Source organism: Numida meleagris, chromosome 2 (assembly GCF_002078875.1).
Source record: "Numida meleagris isolate 19003 breed g44 Domestic line chromosome 2, NumMel1.0, whole genome shotgun sequence".
NCBI classification, from domain to species: domain Eukaryota; kingdom Metazoa; phylum Chordata; class Aves; order Galliformes; family Numididae; genus Numida; species Numida meleagris.
In genome coordinates this window covers 90,361,593-90,385,800 of record NC_034410.1, presented here as the reverse complement: position 1 = coordinate 90,385,800, position 24,208 = coordinate 90,361,593, and the positions used below count along the sequence as shown (strand labels likewise).

Sequence of the window (24,208 nt, the reverse complement as noted above, 5' to 3'; positions counted from 1 at the left end):
CATCCAATCCTATGGCTGCAGACCTCCTGAAATTAGTTTACTTTAGGAATTTGCACCAGGCAGGTTTAAAATTGTTTCACTGACAACACTGATCTAGGATAGCCAAGGCCCACTCCTTTGCATCTCGTTTCACTGTGGTGTTTAAAATGCAGCCCAGGTGTGTTCAGAGCACTGCTGGAGCCATGAAAAGCAAGTAGCTGATTCCCGGGTATGGAAAAGCATCTTCACCGAAGGCACGAGTGACCACCAAGTGGACACTTTTGATATTGCACATGGAAGGTTTTGTAGTTTATGTTCCAGATAGAACTTGTGCTGCTTTTCTCCATTCACGGATGCAGATCTCATTTTATAGCATTTTTTTCTGATGAGTTTGCTTTGTTCTTTTGGCTCAAGGGCTATGTGCTATAGTACTCTATGTTTTAAAATTAAATGAAATGTAGGCATCCCCTATGACAGATCCCGTTTGGGTATGTCCATTTCTTGATTTCTCTTCTACAAATGCAAATCCGAAACAGGAAAGAAAAAAGAGGATTCAGCAGAATCATGGATAACTTGCAATATCAGTTCTGTAAAACTTAATTACTTTCAGTTGTTTCCTTGAAACTGCTCTTTGCAGTTTCATTGTGAATGATGAATGGCTGGAGCAAACTGCAAAATGATCCATTAGTGAAATTCAATTTTCTATCCATCTCTGCAAGTAATTAGCTTTTCTTTAGGTAATATATTGCAAGTTTGCATGCCTTCAATGTTGGATGACATTTATTTAGAGAAGAGTAGACAATTTAGTTGCAGTACTGCTTACAACAAACAGCTCATAATTATACCGAGGTTAAATATCCACTAGTGTGAGTGACTCTCCTATGTTTCTCCTGGGGAGGAAATACATGTGAGCGATCCTGTCTAGCTGTCTGAGCAGCAGCTGCAGCACTGCCATATGATGTTCCCCATATTACACAGGGGCATTGTCCATTGACCACAAATAGCCATGCCTATTTACAAGGGAGTTATGGCTGCATAGATATCAATAGCCAACATAACAAATGCGGCACTGCCTTCTGCTTCAAGTGGAGTTCTTATGGCTCAGAAGACTCAGAAGTGGATTTCCACAGTTTCTTCCATTGATACAAGTTTTGTAGACTGTTTCAATTCCTCACGTGAAAATGAATAAACGGGATAATTTGCTTCTCATCAAAATTGACAAGGTGTGTGTGGCTCACTCTGTAGATAGGTCTTTCAGGAAATTTAATATTATTGTCATATGCTATTTTATAATCTGCTACTGAGTCAGCTATTTCTACCAGGTCGTGTTGCTTTTTGTGAGCTGTCTTTTGATGAGAAACTAAATTGACCGAGAAGCACCGTACCGGGCAATAACGTACCTTTCGAATAAGCATCATTTGTTATGGCCTGGACCCAATGGCCACTGCGCTTAGCAGAAGCCATCAGACAGTTTTCTGTTGGCTTTGGCACCACGAATATCTCCACTTGTTTATTGGATTATCAAAATGCTGACCCTTTTCTTAAAACTAGACCTTTGTATAAGCTTGAAAAATGCCTTTTTATAATGAAGCTTATGATCCAGAATTTCTGATCATTAACTTGACATTACTTTTTTTCTGAAGTGACATTGTCATTTCCTATTTTCTGTCTTTTGTCATTTTTCTTCAGTGTGATTCCATTTTTTTCCTCTTTTTTTTTTTTTCATTTCTCTTTATTTTTCAATGATTGACCCTTTCTATCCTTTTTAGCCTTTAGTTATCTACTGCCAACAGCATCTGTCAATCATCTCTCTCCTCAGAGGACTTTGTGTGCTGTAGAAGGAATACCTTCTTCCAAATCCTTAGTAAGGGTCTTCTGGCAAAAAGGGGCTCAATTCTAACTCAGTATCAGTGGATTTACTTTCAATTTACACTAAGGTACATAAAAAGGAGAATACACAGAGCTGCCATTACTACACAATATTTGATATTCCTTGCTTTCATGTTCCCCTCATCCCTGTACATTTCTAAATTGTGCTTTCAGCCTATTCTATACAGAGAAACACATATGTTCTTACCTAAAAAAATCTCATTCTGGATGTGATACTCAGTCTGGGAAGTGGGGAGATCCACCAAAGGGTGGGGAAAGGAACCATGGTGAAGCCACAACAGACACTGAAGAAAACTCCTACAGAGCTGCAACACTAGAAGAAAATTCCATCTGGGGAAACACTTCAGCCCCATTTCCTTTAGGAGTGCATGCAGCACTGGCCAAGTCTCTTTAATATTTCTCTTTCACTTTGGCAAATCAGCAAGTAATAAAAGACTGAAATAAAGTCTTCCAACACTCCAAAATATATTCAAGGAGAAATTGAAAGTGACATCTACTCATGCATACAGCATGTTCCATGCACTTTCAGCATGGATAAAATGGGCATGGTGTTGGGATGAAAAGATGGGATAAAATAAAGGGTAGTTGAGATTAAATTGCAAAAGGGTAAAGGTTTTGGCATTTGAGATCTATGGTCATTCCAAAGAAAAGTTCTGGACTGAGACAGTCTCCAAGGGCTATGTCTCTCATTTGCAGTCAGACCACATCTATCTGGGTTTTTGACTCTTTGCTTGCCTGTCTATTTTACTTGTTTATTACATGATACACATTCCACCACTCCTGTTTGAGCTGCTGTCTTGATGTATTAATGCTGAGTGTCAATACAAGCAGGTAGAAGCTCAGAGTGCTTTAGTGACTCTTAGGCGAAGAAGCAGACATTGAACAAAGGGACGCTGGTGGATTTTTTTACTCCTTTTAGAGTACTGGCACATCTGGCCTAACACTTCAGCAAAACAAGGGATCATTTGGCATGCCCACTCAATGACTTTCCAAGATGTGTTGGCTCTGCACTTTGTAAGCCAGTCCTCCACAGCACTGGGGAAGAGCAATCTACTAACAGCCTCTCCAGCCACTCTTTCATCTGTGCCTCAAAATCCACAGAGGGAGCAGTACCTGCCCTCTGTGAGACTGAGATCCCCAAAATAGAAAGCCCGACTGCTGCTGGGGAACATTAGGGCAGTGCAATGTGGAGAGTGCTGCCAAAAGCACATTCATATTTGGGCAATCGGTTCATTAAATTTATGAGAGTTTCTTAATGCCTGGCTCTCTGCCACTCTCCTAGTTTGAGATAGTCTCTCCAGCCCTGTAGGCAGGTTAGCCAGCCTACAGGTTTATTTTGGGTTCCTAACAGCTACCTACATTTCCAACTTGTCACTGTTGCATCCTGACAAGAAGATATAGAAAATACAGATTCCAATATAGCAACTCAGCAAAATAGCACTTGCAGAGAGGGAAAAAGCCACCCTGCATAAAGGCAGAACAAAAGGGAGCAAATTGTTATCCAGCAGTGCACAGCAAGACCCTTGTGTTCTACTTACTGTTTTCACTGTTTACAGGTAAAATTAATGCCTAAGATGAGAAACTTCAAGATCTATGGTGTCCTTAATAGGCTTAGTGTAGGAGCTAGTAACTACTGAAGGCGTAGAGTAACCAAGTTTTGGTACTTTGAAAGGACACACCAGGATTTGGAGAAGCAACAAGCTTTTTAGTGTGCCTTTTAACAGGAAAGTAATTATTATTGTTAAGAATTTTGTTGTTGTAAAGGGGCTACCAGAGTTGCAGAAAGGTTTGAACAGGTTGCCTAAAGATGTGGTTGATGCCCCATCCCTGGAGACTTTCAAAGCGAGGCTGGATCAAGCCCTGGGCAACCTGATTTAGCTGTGCATGTCCCTGTTCATTGCAGGGGAGTTGGACTAGATGACCTTTAAAGGTCCCTCCCAGCTCTAAGGATTCTATGATTCTATGCATCAACTACAGAGCAAGGAGGCTGAGAACAGGAGGAAGTTTGAAAGGATCGATGAGGAGGGAAAAGATCTTTTCAAATTCTGGGCATGCTTACAACACACCACTGCAGGGCATAGAGAGGAGCTTCTCAGGCTTGTACCTAAGTCAGCCTAGTACAGCAGCCCAGAACCATCCTGATGTAGTGCTGTGTTTATGTAGGTTCACCGGCCTGGTACACAGCCACCCCATGTTGCGGAGCTCCTAGGAGGCTGGTGTGGACACTATTCTGAATTGGACTGGATGGAGCCGCAGGGCAGTATGTGCCCTGATAATATAAACCCTCCACCAAACAGGCTCTGTCTAGTGAGAATATACTGGAGATAACAAAAAAGTGTGCAATAAACAGTGAAGCAAAGAAGAGCCACAGAGAGGAGAGGGAGGGTCGTTTAATATTTTTTATTACTTGGGCTACCAAGTGACACAAACCCCGTTTAGTACTGGTACCCCTTTGTGCAAGGGTGGGAAGAATCATAGCACCAGGACTCTAGATGTCAGTTCTTGTCTCAATTGCAGCAATCCTCTTGATTCACATTTTTGTTCACAACAGCAAAAATTGAGTGCATAGTCCAGTGCAGGGACATTCCAACAGGATTCAGATGAGGAACATGGTCACACAGGCACCCCACACTGTACTCTCTCAGCTAAACATCAACACTTTCTACATAGGCTAAAAGTAACCTGCCCTTACTTTGATTAATTATCTATTAAAAAAAAAAAAGAGTTTTTTTTTTTTTTTTTTTTTTTTTTGAGGAAGTCTGGGAGGATCCAACTCACTAATTATTATACAGCATGCATGCATATATAGATTAGGAATGCTAAGAACATACCTAAATATCCAGCAGTCTACAATCTATGTCACATAAGCAGTCCTGCTTATTTGGATGCCACAGCAAGTTTGCTTCTGGAGCCACAGAGCAGACTGGAAAAGGGTGACAGTAAATGATACTTTTATTTGCTTTCATTTAGCAGTGTTCCTCTAAATGAGTTTGGCCTCTGAGGCCGCATTCCTCCTGCCACTTGATTTTGCAAAGGTGAGGCTTCCATTGTTGGAATGTCAACAGCAAGGCATGTAAACAGCTCTGTTCACCTTTAGTCAATCCAAGGCAAACATGGCAGAATTGATTGCAATTCCATCATTGGGTTTGGTCCACAAACTTTATTTCCTTCTCTTGGGTCCAGACACATCAGTCTCAGTCTTCTCTAGTCCCAGAGAAGACTTCATACTTGGCCAGAAACAGATTGCAGAAAGGATACAAAACTCAACAAAGGTTGGTATAAGGTGTTGACATGCATAAATGTTATGGATCTTAGAATCCTTGGCTTGGGATGGAAGGGACTTTAAAAATCATGTAGTTCCAACCCTCTTCTGTGGACAAGGCTGCCACTCTCAGGTGGGCCATCCTGGCCACGAACACCTCCAGGAATGGGGCATCCACAACTTCTCTGGGCAGCCTGTGCCAATGCCTCACCTCCCTCTGAGTAAATAATTTTATCTAATTCTCCTGTCTTTTAGTTTAAAACCATTCCCCCTTGTTCTATCACTACCAGACTATGCGAAAAGTCAGTCTCCCTTCTGTTTATAAGCTCCTCTCAAGTACTGGAAGGCTGCAATGAGGTCTCCCCAGAGCCTTCTCTTCTCCAAGCTAAACAAGCCCAACTCCCTCAGCCTGTTTTCATAGGAGTGGTGCTCTAGCCCTCTGATAATCTTTGTGGCCTTCTTCTGGATCTGCTCCAACAGCTTTGCACACTTCCTGTGCTGAGAGCCCCAGGCCAGGACACAGTACTCCAGATGGGGCCTCATGAGGACAGAGTAGAGGGGGACAATCTCCTCCTACTCCCTGCGGGCCATCCCTGATGGATTGATGCAGCCCAGGATGCAGTTGGTTGTCCAGGCTGCAAGAGCACACTGCTGGCTCATGTCTAGCTTTTTGTCTATCAGGACCCCCAAGTCCTTCTCCACAGGATTGCTTTCAAGGAGTTCTTCTCCCAGTCTGTACACAGATCTGGGATTGCCCTGACCCCAACCTTGCACTTGGCCTTGCTGAACCTGGGGGACACCACTCATGACCGGTTTCCACCTGGACATAGATCCATTGACCACAACCCTCCGGCTATGACCATCCAAGATAAATCAAGTTAGTTATGTACATTCAATAACAAAGCCGGAGGGCATCTTAATGGTTTTCAGACTCCAGCAGAGTGGAAGATAAACATGTTCTTTAAGACAGTGACAATGAGGTATTCCCAGGGATCACAGTCCTCAAAGACTAAGGACTAAGAGCTCCTTTAGCATGTAAGTGTGCTCTGGGTCCTTAAGTTGATTTCATGAGATCTGTGACGTGGGCTGGTTGTATGAAGCACCTGAGAAAACAGAGAAACAAAATCTCAGTGAATCCCCTGAGAATCTGCAGAATTTAATGCACTATGCCTTCTTATGTGCCTGAAAACATGAAAGAAGTGCAAAAAATGTTTTCTTGAAGCTTTCAAGTCATTGCTCAGATTAGAGTATTTAAGGTAAGTAATATTAACGGAGTCAAAATGTACATATAGAGGCACATACATGGGAGTGATATAAGTAGAACACTAAAATTTTGAAAGGATTATATCCATCAGTGAGGAATTCCTTAAATATGAGTTGCAACTTGCCTACTGCTTTAGATTTACTGTCACTAGTCCAAAAACTATTGTGAGGAAAACGAGTAAAACCAACAGAGGTGCACTGTTCTGTGCATCTGTCTACATAATCTTTCCTTTCAATCAAAGAGTCCGCCTAATGTAGTGTAAGTGCCTGATGCTTAGAAAGCTGAGATTGTAACCCACCTAAGCAGAACTGTACCAAGATAAAGATGAAAAGGAATAGACAGAGAAATACCAGGATAAATAAGAGGGCTGAAGACAGCTAATTTGCAGCCTTCCAAGTTGTTGTTCATGTGGTTTTTGTTGTTGTTGTTGTTGTTGTTTTCTCTCTAAAGTACCCTAAAATAACTGTTGTGTAATTATCTTAATTAGGAGAAAGGAAAAAGAAATTAAGTAATGTGAGATTCTTAGGTGCCATACATCTGCATGTATACAACTGCAGCCATGCCACAGAGCCAATGCACACGGCTATTCCAAAAGCAGGGCTCTGCTTTTGGCCCCTCACCTATGCTTCAGCTGTCTTATGCACAAGATGTCCCTGTGATTCAAAAGCAATGACACTAGTATCAACTAATGATTTGTTTAGAACAAAACTATTTAGCAGCTTAGATATTTAGATGGCTTCTGTAAGAATAGAGAAGGCTGAGTATCCTTAGATTTTCCTTATAAAATATTTTGCTTTGTCACCCTCTGTTGCTAAACCATTCCTACTTTCCTATCCTTCCTTCCTCTTGTGTTGCCAAAAGATTTTCTACACATCTCTGTGTACACTGCCTCCAAATTACCAGCCTCGTAACATAAAACTGCATTTCCTTACAGACAATTTATAAGGCTCTCAAAGCTGACAACTGGCCTGTAATCTTTGAAAAATGTTTTTGTTGTTTAAACTCAAGTAAGACACTATGTTATTTCCTTGTTTGATCTTCAGTATAATCCTTTGTGGATTTTAGATCAATACAGGCATACATAAAACTCTCTAATACCATACGTTTTCACTCCATGTTTCCCTAATGTTTTATTGAAGCTTATTTCTTTGATTTGTATTTCTGGTTTCTGGGGTTTGTTTTGGATGTGGAAAAGAGGTACCAAAAGATAAGCTCTGTATGGGAATGTCAGCATGGAAAGAGGCAACCAAGAATCATAAAATCATAGAATCTTTTGAGTTGGAAGGAACCCTTAAAGATCAGACCAACTCCTCTCCAATGAACAGGGACACTGACAGATAAATCAGGTTGCTCAGAGCCCTGTCCAGCCTGTGAGTGTCTCCAAGGATGGGACTTCCACCACTTCTCTGGGCAACCTGTTCCAGTGCCTCACCACCTTCATTGTAAAAAACTTCTACCTCATATCAAGTCTAAATCTCCCCTCTTTTAGTTTGAAACCATTTCCCCTTGTTCTATCACTACAGAGCATGCTAAAGAGTCTGTCCCCTTCTTTCCTATAGCACCCCTTAACAGAATCATAGAATCACAGAATTAGCTAGGTTGGAAAAGACCTACAAGATCATCCAGTCCAACTATCCACCTACCACCAATAACCCCACTAAACCATGTCTCTCAATGCTATATCTAAATGTTTCTTGAACATCTCCAGGGATGGTGACTCAACCACCTCCCTGGGCAGCCCATTCCAGCGCCTGACCACTCTTTCAGAAAAGTAGTGTTTCCTAATGTCCAGCCTAAATCTCCCCTGGTGCAACTTGAGGCCATTCCCCCTCGTCCTGTCACTAGTTACAAGAAAGAAGAGGCTTTCAGATACTGAAAGGCTGCTCTCAGGTCTCCCCAGAGCCTTTTCTTCTCCAGGCTGAACAGCCCCAGATCTCACAGCCTGTCCTCATAGAGGAGATGTTCCGTCCATTGAATAGTGTTAGTGGCCCTCCTCTGTACATGCTCCAACAGGTTCATGTCTCTCCTGTACTGAGGACTCCACATCTGGATACATTACTCCAGGTGAGGTCTCACTAGCGCAGAGCAGAGGGGTAGGATCACTTCCCTAGCCATGCTGGCCACATTTCTTTTGATGCAGCTCAGGATACAGTTGGCTTTCTGGGCTGTGGTTGATGGCTCATGTCCAGCTTGCCATCCACCAGCACCCCCAAGTCCTTTCAGCAGGGCTGTGCTCTATCCTTACATCCCCCCGCTTGTACTGATAGTGGGGGTTGCCGCAACCCAGGTGAAAGACCTTGCACTTGGATTTGTTGAAGCTCATGAGGTTCACCTGGGCCCATTGCTCAAGCCTGTCTAGGTCTCTCTGGATGGCATCCCATCCCTCAGTTGTGTAGACCGCACCCCACAGCTTGGTGTCATCAGCAAACTTGCTGAGGGTGTTCTTGATCCCACTGTCAGTGTAATGGATGAAGATGTTAAAGAGCACCAGCCCCAGCACTGACCCCTGGGGGACACTATTTATCCCTGATCTCCATCTGGACATTGAGCTATCGACCACTGCTCTCTGGATACTATCTCACAGCTTCTCATCCATCAAACAGCTTCTCCACCCATCAAATCCATTTCTTTCCAATTTGGAGAGAAGGCCTTACTGAAGTCCAGATAGATGGTATCAGTGGCTGTTCCTCTGTCCACTGACACGGTCATGCTATTATAAAAAACATCTCTTGTCATATCACTCAATCCCCTTCAGAAACACAACAAACTACATTTTAGAAGCATTTTTTAAGCTACATTTTCTCTCCCATTGCTCCCGTGCGAAGTTTTTCCTAAAAAAAGAAAAAAGAAAAAAAAAAAAAAAGCAGATAGGAACTTTATTCCAGCTTCTAAGCCAAATATGCCCAGGTGCAGTAGCTTTGGATATCTGCTCTTTCACCAACACGGGCCAGCGCGGGGTGACACGCTGCTAGGGCACACTCCTAGGGCTGGGGATAGGTCAGGACGGAGCTTCCCACGGGCACGCAGGCCCAGCAGCTCCAGCTCGGGCAGGGCTCTAACGCGAGGCCTCCCGTACCAGAAGCTCCCGCGGCCCGGCCCGGCCCGGCCCGCCCCGCCCCTGCTGGTGGGCCACGGCCGGCACGCGGCGCGGGGCGGGGCCGCCGCAGGCTATTTAATCCACGGTGGAGTCGCTGCTTCTTCCCAAGGGAAGCCGGTTCGGTGTGGGAGTGGTGAGTGCCGGTATCGGGCTGGGTGTTGTGAGTGTCGGGGCGGCGCGGTCCGGGCGGCGGGCTTTGTGCGGTGTCCGGCCTGCTTCTACTGCCCGGCTGCTCCCGCGGCCATTCCCCGGACGGCTCCCGGCTCTCCGCGTGCTGCCCGCTGCTCTGCCCGCTCCTTCCGCTGAGCGGCCTTGGCCAAGTCTCTGTTTCGCTCCGACGACCTGGAGCGTGGAGCCCTGCAGGCGGCCTCAGCCCGGGAGCGGGGCCTTGGCGTGGGTGCGGGCAGCGCGCCGAGGGGTTGCAGGCCTCTCCTGGCCTAGCGCGGTGCTCTCATGTGGTTGCTCCTCTTCCCTAGGGGTGAGGAGGGCGAAGCTGTCCTGGTGCTCTGGTAGCCAGGAGCAGCCTTGAGTTATCTTGTTTTGTGGTGCAAACAGTGTTCTGCTTTGAAGAAGCAGTTCAGTCTGTGTTCGCACTGAACGTAAGAACAGGCTTTATTCAGTGTCTGCTGTGAAGCTGAAGTGCTCTTCTGCTGTAGCAGCTGGTCACTGTGTTACAGGGTCAGTCACAGTCGTGATGACTTTTCTGAATCGTAGGTGTGCCTTAGCTGCATGTGAGTATGATGGCTTCTTTAAGGAAACTAGGCTTTAGTAGGAAGGCAGTACTTCAGCTTGGCTGTGTCTGTATAATCTTTCTAAAGGATTATAAGTTATCTCAGGCTTGGAGTAGTTCATCTCTATTAAAGAAAATGCTATCTCCAGTCAGTAAAAGGACATCAGTGATTGGTGTAAATACAGTCCTGACTGACAGAAAATGTGTTCCATAAGTCTCCTGTAAATCTGGGGTAGAAGGATGTGCTTATAACATAGTATGCCATCTGGGACAGCTTGGTAGCATTCATTTTGCATGTAGAGCAGTCAGCTGTTCCAGAGGTCCTAAGATGAAGTCAGATATTTTAATGACCATCATATTTGTCTTGTGACTTCCGTGTAGAAGTGGAAAGCCCAAGAGGCTCTGTGTTAAGCTGACTAAACAAGCTCCTGAATTGCAGCAGCTGGTGCTGCTGAACATACTTGCTTAGAGTTGCAACTGAATCTGGAGTTCTCCTTGTGGTCCAGGTGCATTGGTTCCAGAGACTGAACTATAAAGCTCATTTTTTTCTGACTTGGAAGAGAGGCTCTGGCTTTAGTTCTAACTTGAGAACTGAGTTTAAGCTTGTTGGTTTCTATGTTGAGTGAGCAGTGTGTCTCTTAAATATAGCACCATACCTTTTGGGTTTCTGAGGAAGACTTCAGAGAGGTCCTGGATTTCCTCACGTGAGCTTCAGATGGCATTAAAAAAAAAACACAGTGAAAACAAGGAAGTGGTAGTACTGGACCAGTCCCTGGCCTCTGCTGGGGCTGGTTTCTGTTCCTGTGGCTTCACTCTGACCTCCTTTGGAAGGCTGAGAAGCAGGCTAGGACTTTAAGGATGAATTCATAAAGTACCTGCTTTCAGTGCTCTGTGGAGGAGGCTGGGTAAAAATACAGCACTTCTTGGGCCTAGCATGTTCAAGGCTAAAGCACGCTATTAGTTAAACTCTTAATGACAAAATGCAACTTCAGAGAGTGTGTTTCATTTGAGTAACATTTTGCCTGTGTTTCTGTAGTCAAGTATATGAAGCATCTCTACAGACCAGCTTGCTCAGTTGTTTGGGGAGAGGCAGAAACAGTGATGCAGTGATGTTCAGGTTGAATGTGCTTTGGTCACTTTGTGATTTCCTAAGAGGGAATGGCCTCAGGTTTTACATTCATGTGGCCTGGTGTGTGGCATTAGCAGCTGAAAGGTGAAGGTCTTCTGTAGCAAAACTTCAGAAGACTAACTTATTTTTCTATTGTGTAATTTTTCAGCAACAGCATTCTGGTCAGAAGATGTCTGCTCTTGACACCCTCTTTAAATACATTGATGAACACCAAGACCTCTATGTTAAGGTAAGTTTTCTTTCACATTTGTGCTGCAGAACAGACAGCTATGAGATATTCAAAGTTAAAAGGTGGTTGGCTTCAGTTACACCAGTGTAATGTGTCCAATAATGAAGTCAAGTAATGGAAAGGAGAGGGGTCCGGCAGAGGGTATGATGGGTATGACTGGTTTGAGCAACTCCCTGAGAAGAAATATGTGTTGTTTGGCTCTCACTGGTCTCACATGGGAAAAGAGCTAAGGTGGCCTGAGAAGCCTGAGACGCTAGTTGGTTCTGCTTGCTTGAAGGAAAGCAACCAGAGGCAAAACAGGCACAAACTACCATAGTCTTAAGTCTGCCTTCCTTATCTGCAGACTGTGCTATGCTGGCAATGGGGTGTAACTGTAGGCAAGCGAGATTTTTAGAGAGCTTTTAAGTGTGTTACTAGTGGTTATAGTAATACTTTGTGTAGATAGTGGAGCTGATGTGGCTCAAGTTCAAGCTTAACTGACATTTCAGTCAGTTTTAGTGTTACAATGCCTCTCATCCAATGCATAGTGAAACCTGTAGCTTTTCTATCTTCCTACAGCGACTGGCAGAGTGGGTAGCAATCCAGAGTGTGTCAGCATGGCCAGAGAAGAGGGCTGAAATCAGGCACATGATGGAGGTTGCTGCAAAGGATATTGAGCGACTGGGTGGCACAGCCCAACTTATGGATATTGGGAAGCAAAAGGTATGTGAGCATCTTCATGTCTTAATAAAGTTCTCAAGCTGACAAAATGTTTGCATCAAGTGTGCTGGTTCCTACGATTCCAGTAAGAAAGGTACACATACACTTCAAAAGGATCACCTAAAATGTTATTTATTAGGACTATAGTTTAAATGAAAGAGGGTAGTGTAGATAATCTCATGTCCCTTTAGATGCTGGGAATCCAAACTGTGCAGCATCTAATAGTCATCCCATTAGCATGTAGTGTGCTGTGCAGATCTTATTTGTGAAGATGTTGTTCCATTTAGCTTATTTAAGCTATGTGAGAATTTCTGAAAAACTGATTTCATTGTCAGACAAAAGGGATGTTCACATGAGAACTTGCTGCACTTTTTGATAAAGACAAGGACACGCAGGTGCTGTAATCACCCATAGCAAGTGAGGTCTGCCTACAAGCTGCAGTCTGCTGGCTGAGTTTGTCTTGCAGCCAAGTGATACACAGAGCTCAAAGTTGGCCTGAAGGCCAAGCTATATATGCGTCATATCACAGCCCGGGGTTTGGTATACTTGGGCTGTTACATGGATTACTAATTCCTTGGTATATGATGACCTTCTGGACAGGATCACTGCAGGAGCCTGGTGGGCTGTGATCTAGAAAGGTAGTCTCTCTGGATGTGGAATAGGGCCTTTCTACACAGTCTTCAACTTCATGTTAAGACATCTGTTATAGTAACTCTTGGGATCCATATCAGTTAAGTGTATTATATGTTGGGCTGTGTATTAAATGTTTTTAAAAACTGGCTGAATGTGAATGGAGCACCTGCAAAGAAAAAATGTAATTCTTAATAGCAGGCTGTTCCTTAGGTCTTGTTCCTTAGGCACATAGACTGTAAAGATGATACTGACTGAAGTTTCAGGTCTTCCAAAGGACTTCTAGGCAGCTCTCCTGGAAGGGTATTACATTTATTAAAATATTGCACTAATTACTTGCCAGATAGAGATAGGAACACATTCATTCTCTTAAGCATCTAATTTTCAGCTGTGTGGATTGCTTTTATTCACTTGAGAAATGTGCGTGCTGCTGAGAGTAGTTTAATCCTAGAGAACAATCCAGTTGTTATGCTGCTCCTTTGGAGTGCCCAGTCACTCTTTCACAGAATAAGTCCTGTACCAAAGTTGTTAGATGAGTGCTGGGATGGTGACATTCTGCACGCGGTTGTACTGCAGCATCTGTGAATTTTAGAAGATGGCTACTGAAATTGATGCTGATGATCGCTGCATGAAATCTATGCCTACCAGGATCCTCTGAGCAGTTCTTGCATCTAGCAACTTGCATACACTTATTTGTAGCACTACAGATTCCAGCAGGAGAGCGTGTGACTTCATGCCTCATCTTTAGGGGAAGAAGACTCTTGAGAATCTGTAGGATGATTCTAGCTCTGCTGAACTGATTTAATATCTTAAAGCTGCAATTAGCCAGGGACCATGCAACCAGCTAATAAAAATCTGATCTTGGAGCCCAGAAATCAAAGCTGATGCTGCTTTTGATCTTCTTCTAGGCGTGTGTTCACCAATATGGGCATGAGTGCTGGCTGAGAATAGTGTGTGATAATTGCTTATGGGATACTCCAAAGAACTAAGCAAGTTCAACTTCATCAGTGCTACCCTGCCATTCACTACTTAACATTGTAGGCTGGTATGGAGAAATAGAGCTATTAAAGACCTTGTGTGTGTAGGCATGTTTTACTCAGTGATTTCACTGTCAGGAAATCACTGTCATGAGATCTGTACTGTGGACAGGATGAAAGTGCAGTGACAAGCAGTGCAGCATACTCTGAATGGAGTTCAGCACTGATGCTTAGGTAAGCATTAGATATGGCAGTTTGGCATGCGGATTGCTTGCTCTGCTGAAATCTAATGTAGGAGTGTTTAATGTTTCTGAGCTTGGAAATACTTTGAGTCATTTTGTGACTTGTAAGGAATTCTTTTCTGGCGTGGTTCTGTGATGCTTTCACTGATGCATTGTGCTTCTTGCAGTCAGTTTAAGTAGCTTAGTTTTGCTTAGCTGTCTGAAGAGGTTATGAGATTAGAGGTATAATGTTAAAGTTGATTCATCTGATACAATCGTGCCTCTGACATTCTGTATTCTAAAACTCCTGCTCTTCTATTTCTAGCTGCCTGATGGATCAGAGATACCTCTACCTCCAATTATTCTGGGAAAGCTTGGCTCAGATCCACACAAAAAGACAGTATGTGTATATGGCCACCTGGATGTTCAGCCGGCAGCACTGGAGGATGGCTGGGACAGTGAGCCCTTCACACTGGTAGAAAGAGATGGTAAGAGCACGGACTTCAGAAATGGGGCCTTTGTTTACTTGTTTTTTTTTATTTTTTTTAGAGTCATACCCTTAATAGAAAGGGAGAAGGAAAGGAGGAACATCTAATATAACTGTGAAAAGATGCAGGGGAAAACACTGAACAGTAAAGATGTAAAATCTCAGCTGCTCTTAGTTTTTTCTGATTTTCTAAGTTGTACCTGCATGCTGTCCTCCTTGCAACTACAGTAAAGTCATAATTGTTGCCCTCAGTGGTTAAAAAAAAAAAAGTTGTCATAAACCTTCCTAGAGCTAGTTTTGTATGTTTTGAAACTTGCAGCCTGTGAGGTCATGCCAGACTGAGATTTTAAACCACTACAGGGAACAGGATCTCAACTCTGTTTCCTTACTCCTGGAGAGGGAGGAGTGATACAGCAGCCTGCATGGTTTGCTTTGTGTTTGTGTACTGTGCTGCAGTGAGTACACAAGCTGTTTGACAGAGCCAGTACTCAGAGAAGTGTTCATCTCCAGTAATGGGGATGAAGAAATTGTGCAATAACTTCTGTTTCAACAACACGTTGCCTGTAGCCAACAGGAAAGTAAAACTTCTATTTAAAGTTCTTGCTGCCAGCAGCCCCTTCCTTGTTTCAATTTGCTCAGTGTTAAGAGTCAAAGATCATAAGAATAGAAGGACATTAACCATTCTTGTATTACATAAGCATTAATCATTGCCAAGAAGAAGCATTTGTGGTAACCAGTATTTCTAGCGGGGCACTAGGTCATAGGTAGCAGAGTCCAAATTAAGAAACTGGATTATCTTATCTGATAGTAAGAGCTAGACTTTCCTCAGGCTGTGGCTTATCTCTGTGCAGCCTGGCAATATAGATGGTGTATTTGCCAGTGGTTCCTTACCTTGCAGTCTCTATGGTATGGTCCTGTGGTTATATCTAGTGGCTTAGGGGTTGCAGCCACAGTCCTTATGAATTGCAACACTATCTGCCTCTGTGATCCCAAGTGCTATTTCCTGGGACTTCCCATTGCTTGTAGAACTTGTGTCTGGCTAGTTTTCTGGGATCCAGAAAACTGATCACTACCGAAGTCTTATTCTTCAAATAATTATTGAATTGAAGCAATCCTGGATAAGATTCTGTTAAAAGGAGGTGGCTTGTTTCAGTATCCTTACTGATGTATTTGTAGCAAATGGTGTTAATGGAAAGGGTATGGGAATGAATTAGGCCAAGGCAGCTGCATCTCTTCTAGGTTTTTGTTCTATCCAGGGGGCAGCTCATGGAAGAGGTGGGGTAGCTCTAAAAGTGGGGCGACTGCTGCAGAACCTATCCCACTGCATGGGTGTATGAAGTAGGATATAAATTTGCTGCTTCAGAAGAATCTCATAGGAAAGTTAGTGTAACTAGTGCTAAAAAGCTTATTTAAAAGGGTGTTTTCTTCTGCAAGTAAGAGATGACAAACTTCATTCTATTTTTTTCTGTTCTGATTAATTTGCCTGATTTCTGCAGGAAAGCTGTATGGGAGAGGATCAACAGATGACAAAGGTCCAGTGCTTGCCTGGCTGAATGCCTTGGAGGCTTATCAACAAACTAATCAGGTGTGTGCCCAATATGTATTTTGTCTTTTTTCAAATACAGCTGAATCTAGCAATAAATGTTATCCAAGCTGCAAACCCTTATGAGGCCTGCTTATTCAGCTGATTGGAGGAATGGTGCAACAGTCCTGTAAATTTCCTGACTTCCTGGTAGAACTGAATTGACTTGCTGACAAGCTGGTTTTGTGGATGGCTTGAATTGCACTTAAATCATATTTGCTTTAAAGAAATATGTAGGAAGGGAAATATGTGTGCAGTCATCTGGAGCAGGAGTAATAGTTGAATGTGCTCACTTACATGTGAGGATGTCAAATTAGCTTGGCCTTCAGCAAAGCTTAATGTCTCACTGCCGATGAATTCTAAGAAGAGATTAACATGGTAACATGAACTTAGGAGCTTTCCTGTTTTTGTGAAAGAAAAAGTGCATTCGGAAATAAAGCAGTTCTCTTGAGCTATCTTGTGAGACTGATTGTTATTGGGCAAAGAATTAGCAGTTCTCTAGTGCTTCCTAGGCATAGAATATGGTGGACTGGTCAGACAAGGTAGCTCTGACTCCTACTGTAGCAGGCAATTTTTATGCCTAACTAATTTTTCTAGCCCTGTGACTTACCTTTGGCAGCTGTTCTGTTGCTTTTTCCTTTTAAGAGGATTGGGAACCAGTTGTTCTAGTGCTTAGTTAAAACTTTTTGAAGAGTTTGGATTCCATCAGATGAAGCGTAGCATAAGCGCCTTTGACTTAAGTACACGCAGACTTTGTAAGACAGACTTTAGATGTAATTAATATATCCAGCCACTGTAGAACTAAGTTACCCTTGTTCTGCTTAGTACATGACAGATCAAAATTACTGGTCACTGAAGGAATTGAGTGTTTTCATATACTTAATCTGTTCCTGCTCATTTTCAAAGGAATTTCCAGTAAATGTTAAGTTCTGCCTAGAGGGTATGGAGGAATCGGGATCAGAAGGCCTTGATGAACTGATCTTTGCTCAGCGCGATGCTTTCTTCAAAGATGTGGATTATATTTGCATTTCTGACAACTACTGGCTAGGCAAGAATAAGCCTTGTATCACCTATGGCTTGAGGGGTATTTGCTACTACTTTATAGAGGTAAGTTCTGAAATACATGGCCAAACTACTATAATTGAGCTAAACTTTCTAATAGAGAATCCAGGTTTTTCAAGCCAATATGTTTTCGTCAGAAATGATGGGATTGACTAGGTAGGTAGAACAGGTTCTACTGTAATCATCTAAATATCTTCCTTTTAGTATCCTATATGATATTTGGGATAAGGGTTAGCTTTCAGCTATCCAGCAGCTTCACTGGAGGATTATCTCATGGCATGTATGTTTATCCAGGTACTTCTGTGAGTAAAGAAGTCGCCTCTAAAGTCTCCAGGATTGGGACAGTCAGTACTAAGAGCTTGCACTTCACAAAGCAATAGAAAGCACATCTGCTCAAATGCATTACAGCTGAATGGTCTGCTTTCAAAAACAGATGTATTCTCAAAAATACACGCAATAAAAAGCTAGTATGGAAATCTATGCAGTTGTCATTGTCTTCATGCTAGGATTAACCTGAATCTCGTAATTCATCTCTAACCAGGTAGAATGCAGTGACAAAGACCTTCACTCTGGAGTTTATGGTGGTTCGGTGCACGAGGCCATGACGGATCTCATTGCTCTAATGGGTAAGAAAAAGCAAATTTCAGTGGATGCATCTAAAATGGGAGTAAGCGCCATTAAAGCAGTGAGGCGTTCCTAAGTACTGTTTACACTTCATTGACTGTGGAAAGCCAGTGAAGCTGTGCTTACCAGGATGCGTATAAAATAGACTGATCCCTTGGATACAGAAATATGAGGAACATTTAGCCAAGCTTCTCTTAAAACCTTGTACACTTCTATGCTAGTTTAATCAGCTCTTTCTTGCAAACTCTTCTGCAGATGCCGTATTGACCTCCTTGAGCAATCCTACCTTCAAACAGTCAGCTAAACGTAGAGCAGTAGAATTACGTCTAGGTGCAAGAAAGTACAGGCTTTTGCGTAGCTGCAAAATTCATGAACGCCCTTCATGTTTTGTGGAACAGAACCCCAGGAGGTGGAGGGTAGTTTAACTACATTTACAGAGTTTTCAGAAGATTGACTTCCACTTCAAACAAAGTGTTGCCTCATAATGGCACTTATTTCTTCTGGTTGAATCCTGATCTGAAGTGCTTTTTGTTTACAGGCTCCCTCATAGACAAGAAAGGGAAAATCCTCATCCCAGGTATTAATGAAGCAGTGGCATCTGTTACTGATGAGGAGCTGGCAATATATGAGAAGATTGATTTTGACCTGAAAGAATATGCAAAAGATGTAGGAGCAACAAAACTATTGCATGATACAAAGGTATACTGTATTCCTGTCTGCCCTGGTTAGCTGTATAAGTTCATGCATACTGCACAGTTAACTGTATACTTAATACTAGCAGTTCCTCTGCAGAGTATTGTGTGCTTAGAAGCTTTGTATAGGGTGTCCTGTATTTAAGGCAAGTAGTCTAGGCAACATTAAAGCTGCTCCTTAGTTGTTCCTTACCCGTGTCTAAGTAGCATTTCAAACTTGTGTGGAACTTAGTCCTTATCTCATGCTGTTCTCTTAAAGCTAGGTAAGAACAGTTAGCATAGGAGAGATGTTTCCAGAGGTCAGATACTATATCTGCACAAACCATCTGACTTCACGAATCTCTGTGGAAAGTTCAGTGGGTAATCAGGAATCTAGTTTCTTATGAGAAGATTCTTCTACATAAGAAAACAGTGTAGCTGTGAACTTAAGGTTGATAGGCAGAACATCTTCCTAGCCTAGCAAGGACCTTCTTGTAGGCTGCTGAAATCTTTGGCCAGGCTCTAGTTCAGTGGAAGCATGTCTTTGTTTCTCAGATCTTCATCCCAGGAGTTCTCTAAATGAATGCTACAAAATAGTCGCAAGGTAGAAGTAGTATATACTAATTTTAAAAAGCTGAGCCATAGATGTAAGTCTCCTATTGTAACATGCTGAAACAAGTGTTGTAAAAGACAGGTTTACATATGCAGGTCTGTTTTCTGTCCTGGTAATATCAGGAGAAGACTTCAGACTGAACTGAAGCAGATATAAGTAACAACTTTATATGCTCAGTGTTGTTTCTATGTACAGGAGTTTATACCAACTGAGAGCACACAGACCCTCTCGTTTAGCCTTTCTCTCTGAAGTAATGGATGAAATATAACTTGTATATAAGAAGGAGCTGGCATGGTGCCCTTCACTTAAGGTACTAGAACTGTTCTGTCTTAGCTGGACTGAAATCCTGGCTTAATTCATGGAGAGAACTCGAAGTTGCATGTGTGCAAGAAACGTCTTGAGGCTTAAGGGAGATATGAGGAGGCTTGTAATCTCCAGGTGAGGAGCAATGTGCTTGGAAGTTTTGAGTAGTGATGGTGTGCTGCTCAGAAGAAGAGTAGAGGCAGGCTGTACCTGGAATGAAACAAATGTGGCATTAAAGCTCACAAAATTAAGTCTCCCTGATCTCTACAGTGTACTTTACCTTTGAGTTACTGTAGCTGTCTGTCCACAAATGGGTTGAATTCACAGCATCCAGTGTACTGAACAACTGTGTCCAAGGCAACAAGGAGGAAATGTGTATCTGAAATGGCCTGGTGATGGTAGGCAGTAGTGCTCACATCAACGAACTCAGAGTTCAGTCAGCTTAATACAGCTGGTACTGTCAATAGCTAAAGGAGGACCATGCTGAATACCTCAGCCTACAGTTGTGGGGCTTTTTACAAAACTTGTGATCTTTGTCAGTGTGTGACTCAGTATTGAAGACACATGCATGACTTACAGCTGTGGGGACCACAACTTTCAGTGTGCTGCTTATAGTCCTTGAGCATCTTATAAATGTATTTGTATTCCTTTTGTAAGCAGAATGGGCATGTCCTGTAAGTTCTGCAGAACTAGGAGAAAGCCAAACTAGAGTTACTGAAAAATCTCTTTAGTTGTTGAAAGCCAGCTCTCGTATCTAAATGTGTGCTTAACAGAAGTGTTGGCTTCTGTTTGCAGTTGAGTCATCTTGGTTGAGGTGTATTTGTTCATGTGAGAAAGCGCTGTTCCTTTAAGTCTTTAATGGAGCTCCCCCAAGTCAATCTCTTCATCTGTCAAACTTGATGTAACTTTGCATTTTTTTCCTTTGCTTCTGCAGAGAGATATCCTTATGCATAGATGGAGATATCCTTCTTTGTCTCTCCATGGAATTGAAGGAGCCTTCTCAGCCTCTGGAGCCAAGACTGTGATTCCTAGGAAAGTGATTGGCAAGTTCTCAATCAGACTTGTGCCAAACATGACTCCTGAAGAAGTTACAAAGCATGTATGTTGAGATGGATTAATGATCTCTAAAAGCCTCTCAGCTTCTCTTCTCCATATCTGGGGGGAAAAGTGTTTCTGGCTTCTGAAACAATTGTTTACTTTGCTTCAGTCTTCCCTGTTCTGCACATCAGCTCAGGTATTTGAGGGAATGAGCGTAGTCCCATACTGAACTGTTTTGGCCTTGGTATTTATTTTCTCTCATTAACTTGAAGATGATGCTGCAAAGTGAATGCTGATTTAACTGTGGGGCACTTGAGTTATCACAAGAGCCTACTCAAAAGCAGAGGAGTTTGGCATAGTGACTAACTATTTTACAGTAATGCTTTTACTTGCCTGATGGAGATATTCTGACTGCAGTGTTACATAGTAATATGAGATAATAGTAATATGAAAGCTATTGCTGCAAACAGTTGTGACCTGTGAGTCCCTTAATATGCTTTTACTATACTGTCTTCACCAGTGTTCATACAAGTTACAGTAAATATGACTTTTTTTTTCCTGTAGGTTGAGGACTACCTGAGCAAAAAGTTTGCAGAGCTGCAGAGCCCTAACAAATTCAAAGTATACTTAGGCCATGGTGGAAAACCCTGGGTGTCAGACTTCGACCATCCCCACTACATGGCTGGCAGGAGGGCCATGAAGACAGGTCAGTGAGTTTTCCACTTTATATTGGGAAGGATTCTTGTTCCAGCACCTCAAGAAATACTGTGGAGGTGATGGTTGCAGAATATTTGCGGCTTTTTGCACTTATGTAATACATTTAACTCTCTGAGTAACAAAGCATTTTGTGTGCCATCCTTAATTCTGAAGTACAGGGTGGAGGGAAAGTTACTATCAAGCTCACTCCAACTATACTGTGATAAGTCTGTTGGCATAGAGTTGCTCTTATGCCAACTTAGAACTGAACTCTTAGTTCAGATCGTTTGCTTAACCAAAGCCCTCAAAGCTTATGCATTCCAGCATCCTTAGCTGTGGGAGGGTAATTAGGACAAATCTGATTTATTTGGAATTCAACAGGCTTTCAGGTGGTATTAAGAGTTTGAACTAAACTCTGAAGTTGACAAAACCCCAGCACTATATCTGGGGTGAAACTCCACAATTCTGTTACTTCTGCAATCTGTCAGAAGCTTTAGAAATGTACAGAAGTGCTTGCTTGATTCAGCAGCACTTGTTTGCTTAAGCAGCAGCAAGGACCTGTTAGGAAGAACAGACACAACTTCAGACTGACTGGAGTATCACTTTGTTCTAGTTTTTGGAGTTGAACCAGACCTGACGAGGGAGGGAGGAAGCATTCCTGTTACCCTCACTTTTCAAGAAGCAACAGGCAAGAATGTCATGCTGCTTCCTGTTGGAGCTGCAGATGATGGTGCCCACTCTCAAAATGAGAAACTAAATAGGTAAGAATATTCATCCCTGTGACAGACTGAGTTGTACTGTGGGTCTTTATATGTATTATGAAAAGAGCTAAGGCAAATTGGGCACTTTGAGTGTTGGGAAGACATCCTTAGTGGAGGATGACTGAGTGGGTGGTTGTACTAACTGGGCTGTAACTGAATCTTTACTTCCTTACTGCTTCTGGTTGCGCATGCTTGCAATCAGAAAGTTTTCCCAGGTTGGCCTCAAAGCTGGGCTACTCTGTCTTACCTCATGGGTGATATTTCTGTCTTGCCAGGGGGAGATGCAGGCAGACTGGGAGTAGTCTGTTTCTTGCCACGGTTTTTCCTGTAGCATCTGTTGCTGCAGAGGGCTAATGCTGCAGTATGCATAACTGCTAGGAAAACAGCTCAAACTACAACAGTGCTAATGGAAACTGTCTTTACAGGTACAACTACATTCAGGGAGTGAAGATGCTTGGTGCATACCTGTATGAAGTTTCACAACTGAAGGACTGAGAGACCTTACCTTCTGGCTTATGATTCAGAAGTCTGACTTTTCTTCGGAAATACTGTCTGATTCCTACGTGGCTCCCCTTTTCCACCAACACTCCACTACTTTGGAGAAGAGGGAAGCGTGCCCTTCTACTTGAGAAACATTGTAAACCAAAAATAATTCTTCAAATGACAGACTACTTCCTATCTGTCCAGTAGTTCTGAAAGGCATCTTTCTCCTCTGTATCACTTCAAAGTTCTGGTTTGCTGTACTCATCTACTTTTCCCTGTAAAGCAGGAGGAACTGGGTGCTCTCAGCTGTTTCAGCAGCCACATTAGCTGCAGAACTGTTGGCCAGGTTTAAGGTACTTTCTCCAATATATGTTCTGGAAGTAGTCACAGTGACAGATTAGGGGACAATACTGGAGTGTGTTCAAGCTGTAGTGTGGCATCTGTCTTCCTAAGGGATTTGGAAGAGCAGTTTATCTTACAGTTTATACCTGCCTGCAGGTTTCAATTTACGGTGCATTAGGTTGTAACAGAAATTCACTGTGATACTGACTACTGGTCATCTTTGTAAAGCTGCCTTTGTACTCCCTAAAAAGGACAATAAATAATCATGCTCTAGCATTTGGCTCTGTTTCTAAAGATTAAGTAATGACCTGGGAGGAGTGCTTCTGTGACTGTTGAGACAGATGGATAACATGGCTACTCAGACTGTACTTGCTGGGAGATGAAATTTTTATTCCTGAGTACTTTTAAGCTCTGGTTCCATAGCAGCTTGCTGATGTGAGGCTAAAGCTGCAGAATCCTGCTTGTTTGAGAGAAAACAAGCTCAGAATGCTCCTCTTTGGCTCTATGAGCCAGGACATCACGCTCACAAAAGTGATAGTAAAAATGAGTGGGTAGAATCTAGGCAGAACTGGGGAGAGAAGTGTCACTCATTGCAACTACTGACATCCAGCTTCAAAGTGTCTTTTGGAAACACTCTGCTCCAATGCTTTCTGGTATTAGGTCAGAAACAAACTCTTAAATGTTTGCTAATCTGAATTGGGTTTGGCTCACTGTTTCTGTCCTGCTAGACCAGCATTAGCAGGCTAAGCTAGGTAAATATTTTAAGTGATGATGCTTTGCTCTGAGAAATGCCTGAGAGTGTGGTGCAGTCCTTCAAGTCTTACATAGTGATGAGTAGAGCAGCATCTGTGGTTCCTCTGTAGGAAACAAAAGGCAGGAATGTCCCGTCTGTCTCGTTTTTATTGTGTTTGATCTGGAGTCTTAACTGTGGATGGCTATTGGGGCAGGAAGGAGGCTTCTGTTCTCACTATACATCTTCTAGAGCTTCTGTGCATGCTTTTTTTTAACAGAAGTTGAGGTCTGGTATCACTAAACATTGCACTTGTACTTGCAGCTGGGGTACAGGCTGAGACCTGCAAGCACCAAGGTTCTCTAGAATCACTGTGTAGTGGGCTGCAAGGTTCTCACCTCCCAGTGATGGTGAAGCTAATCTGGTATAACCACAGACTACACATAGGGCAAGATGGCATGCGTAAGTATTTGGAGTCATCTGTATGTGGAGACCAGCTGGTTATATAGGATAACATGTCCAAGCAGTTGATGTGTTTAAAGCAGCTTCCTCAGTTACTCAGTTGATGGCTCATACTTCTTTAAGTGGGGTGACTATCTGAAAAGACAATCCATAGTGAGTTTATATTTCTTTTCTACCTATTAATTTGAAAAGCATCAAAGCTTTTAAAATCCACTTTGTGGACTCAGGTAGGGAGTTTCTCACTGTG

At 42.8% G+C, this 24,208-nt stretch overlaps 1 protein-coding gene across 1 annotated transcript; it reads left to right on the top strand.

The window, feature by feature from the left end:
• CNDP2 (carnosine dipeptidase 2) lies at positions 9,475-23,045 on the top strand. The gene is made up of 12 exons (XM_021387949.1): positions 9,475-9,625; positions 11,500-11,580; positions 12,139-12,282; positions 14,433-14,595; positions 16,091-16,179; positions 17,083-17,283; positions 17,780-17,864; positions 18,401-18,561; positions 20,384-20,548; positions 21,052-21,193; positions 21,797-21,944; positions 22,370-23,045. Exons 2-12 carry the CDS (start codon positions 11,521-11,523, stop codon positions 22,437-22,439), a joined length of 1,428 nt encoding a protein of 475 aa, XP_021243624.1. The 5' UTR covers positions 9,475-9,625; positions 11,500-11,520; the 3' UTR covers positions 22,440-23,045.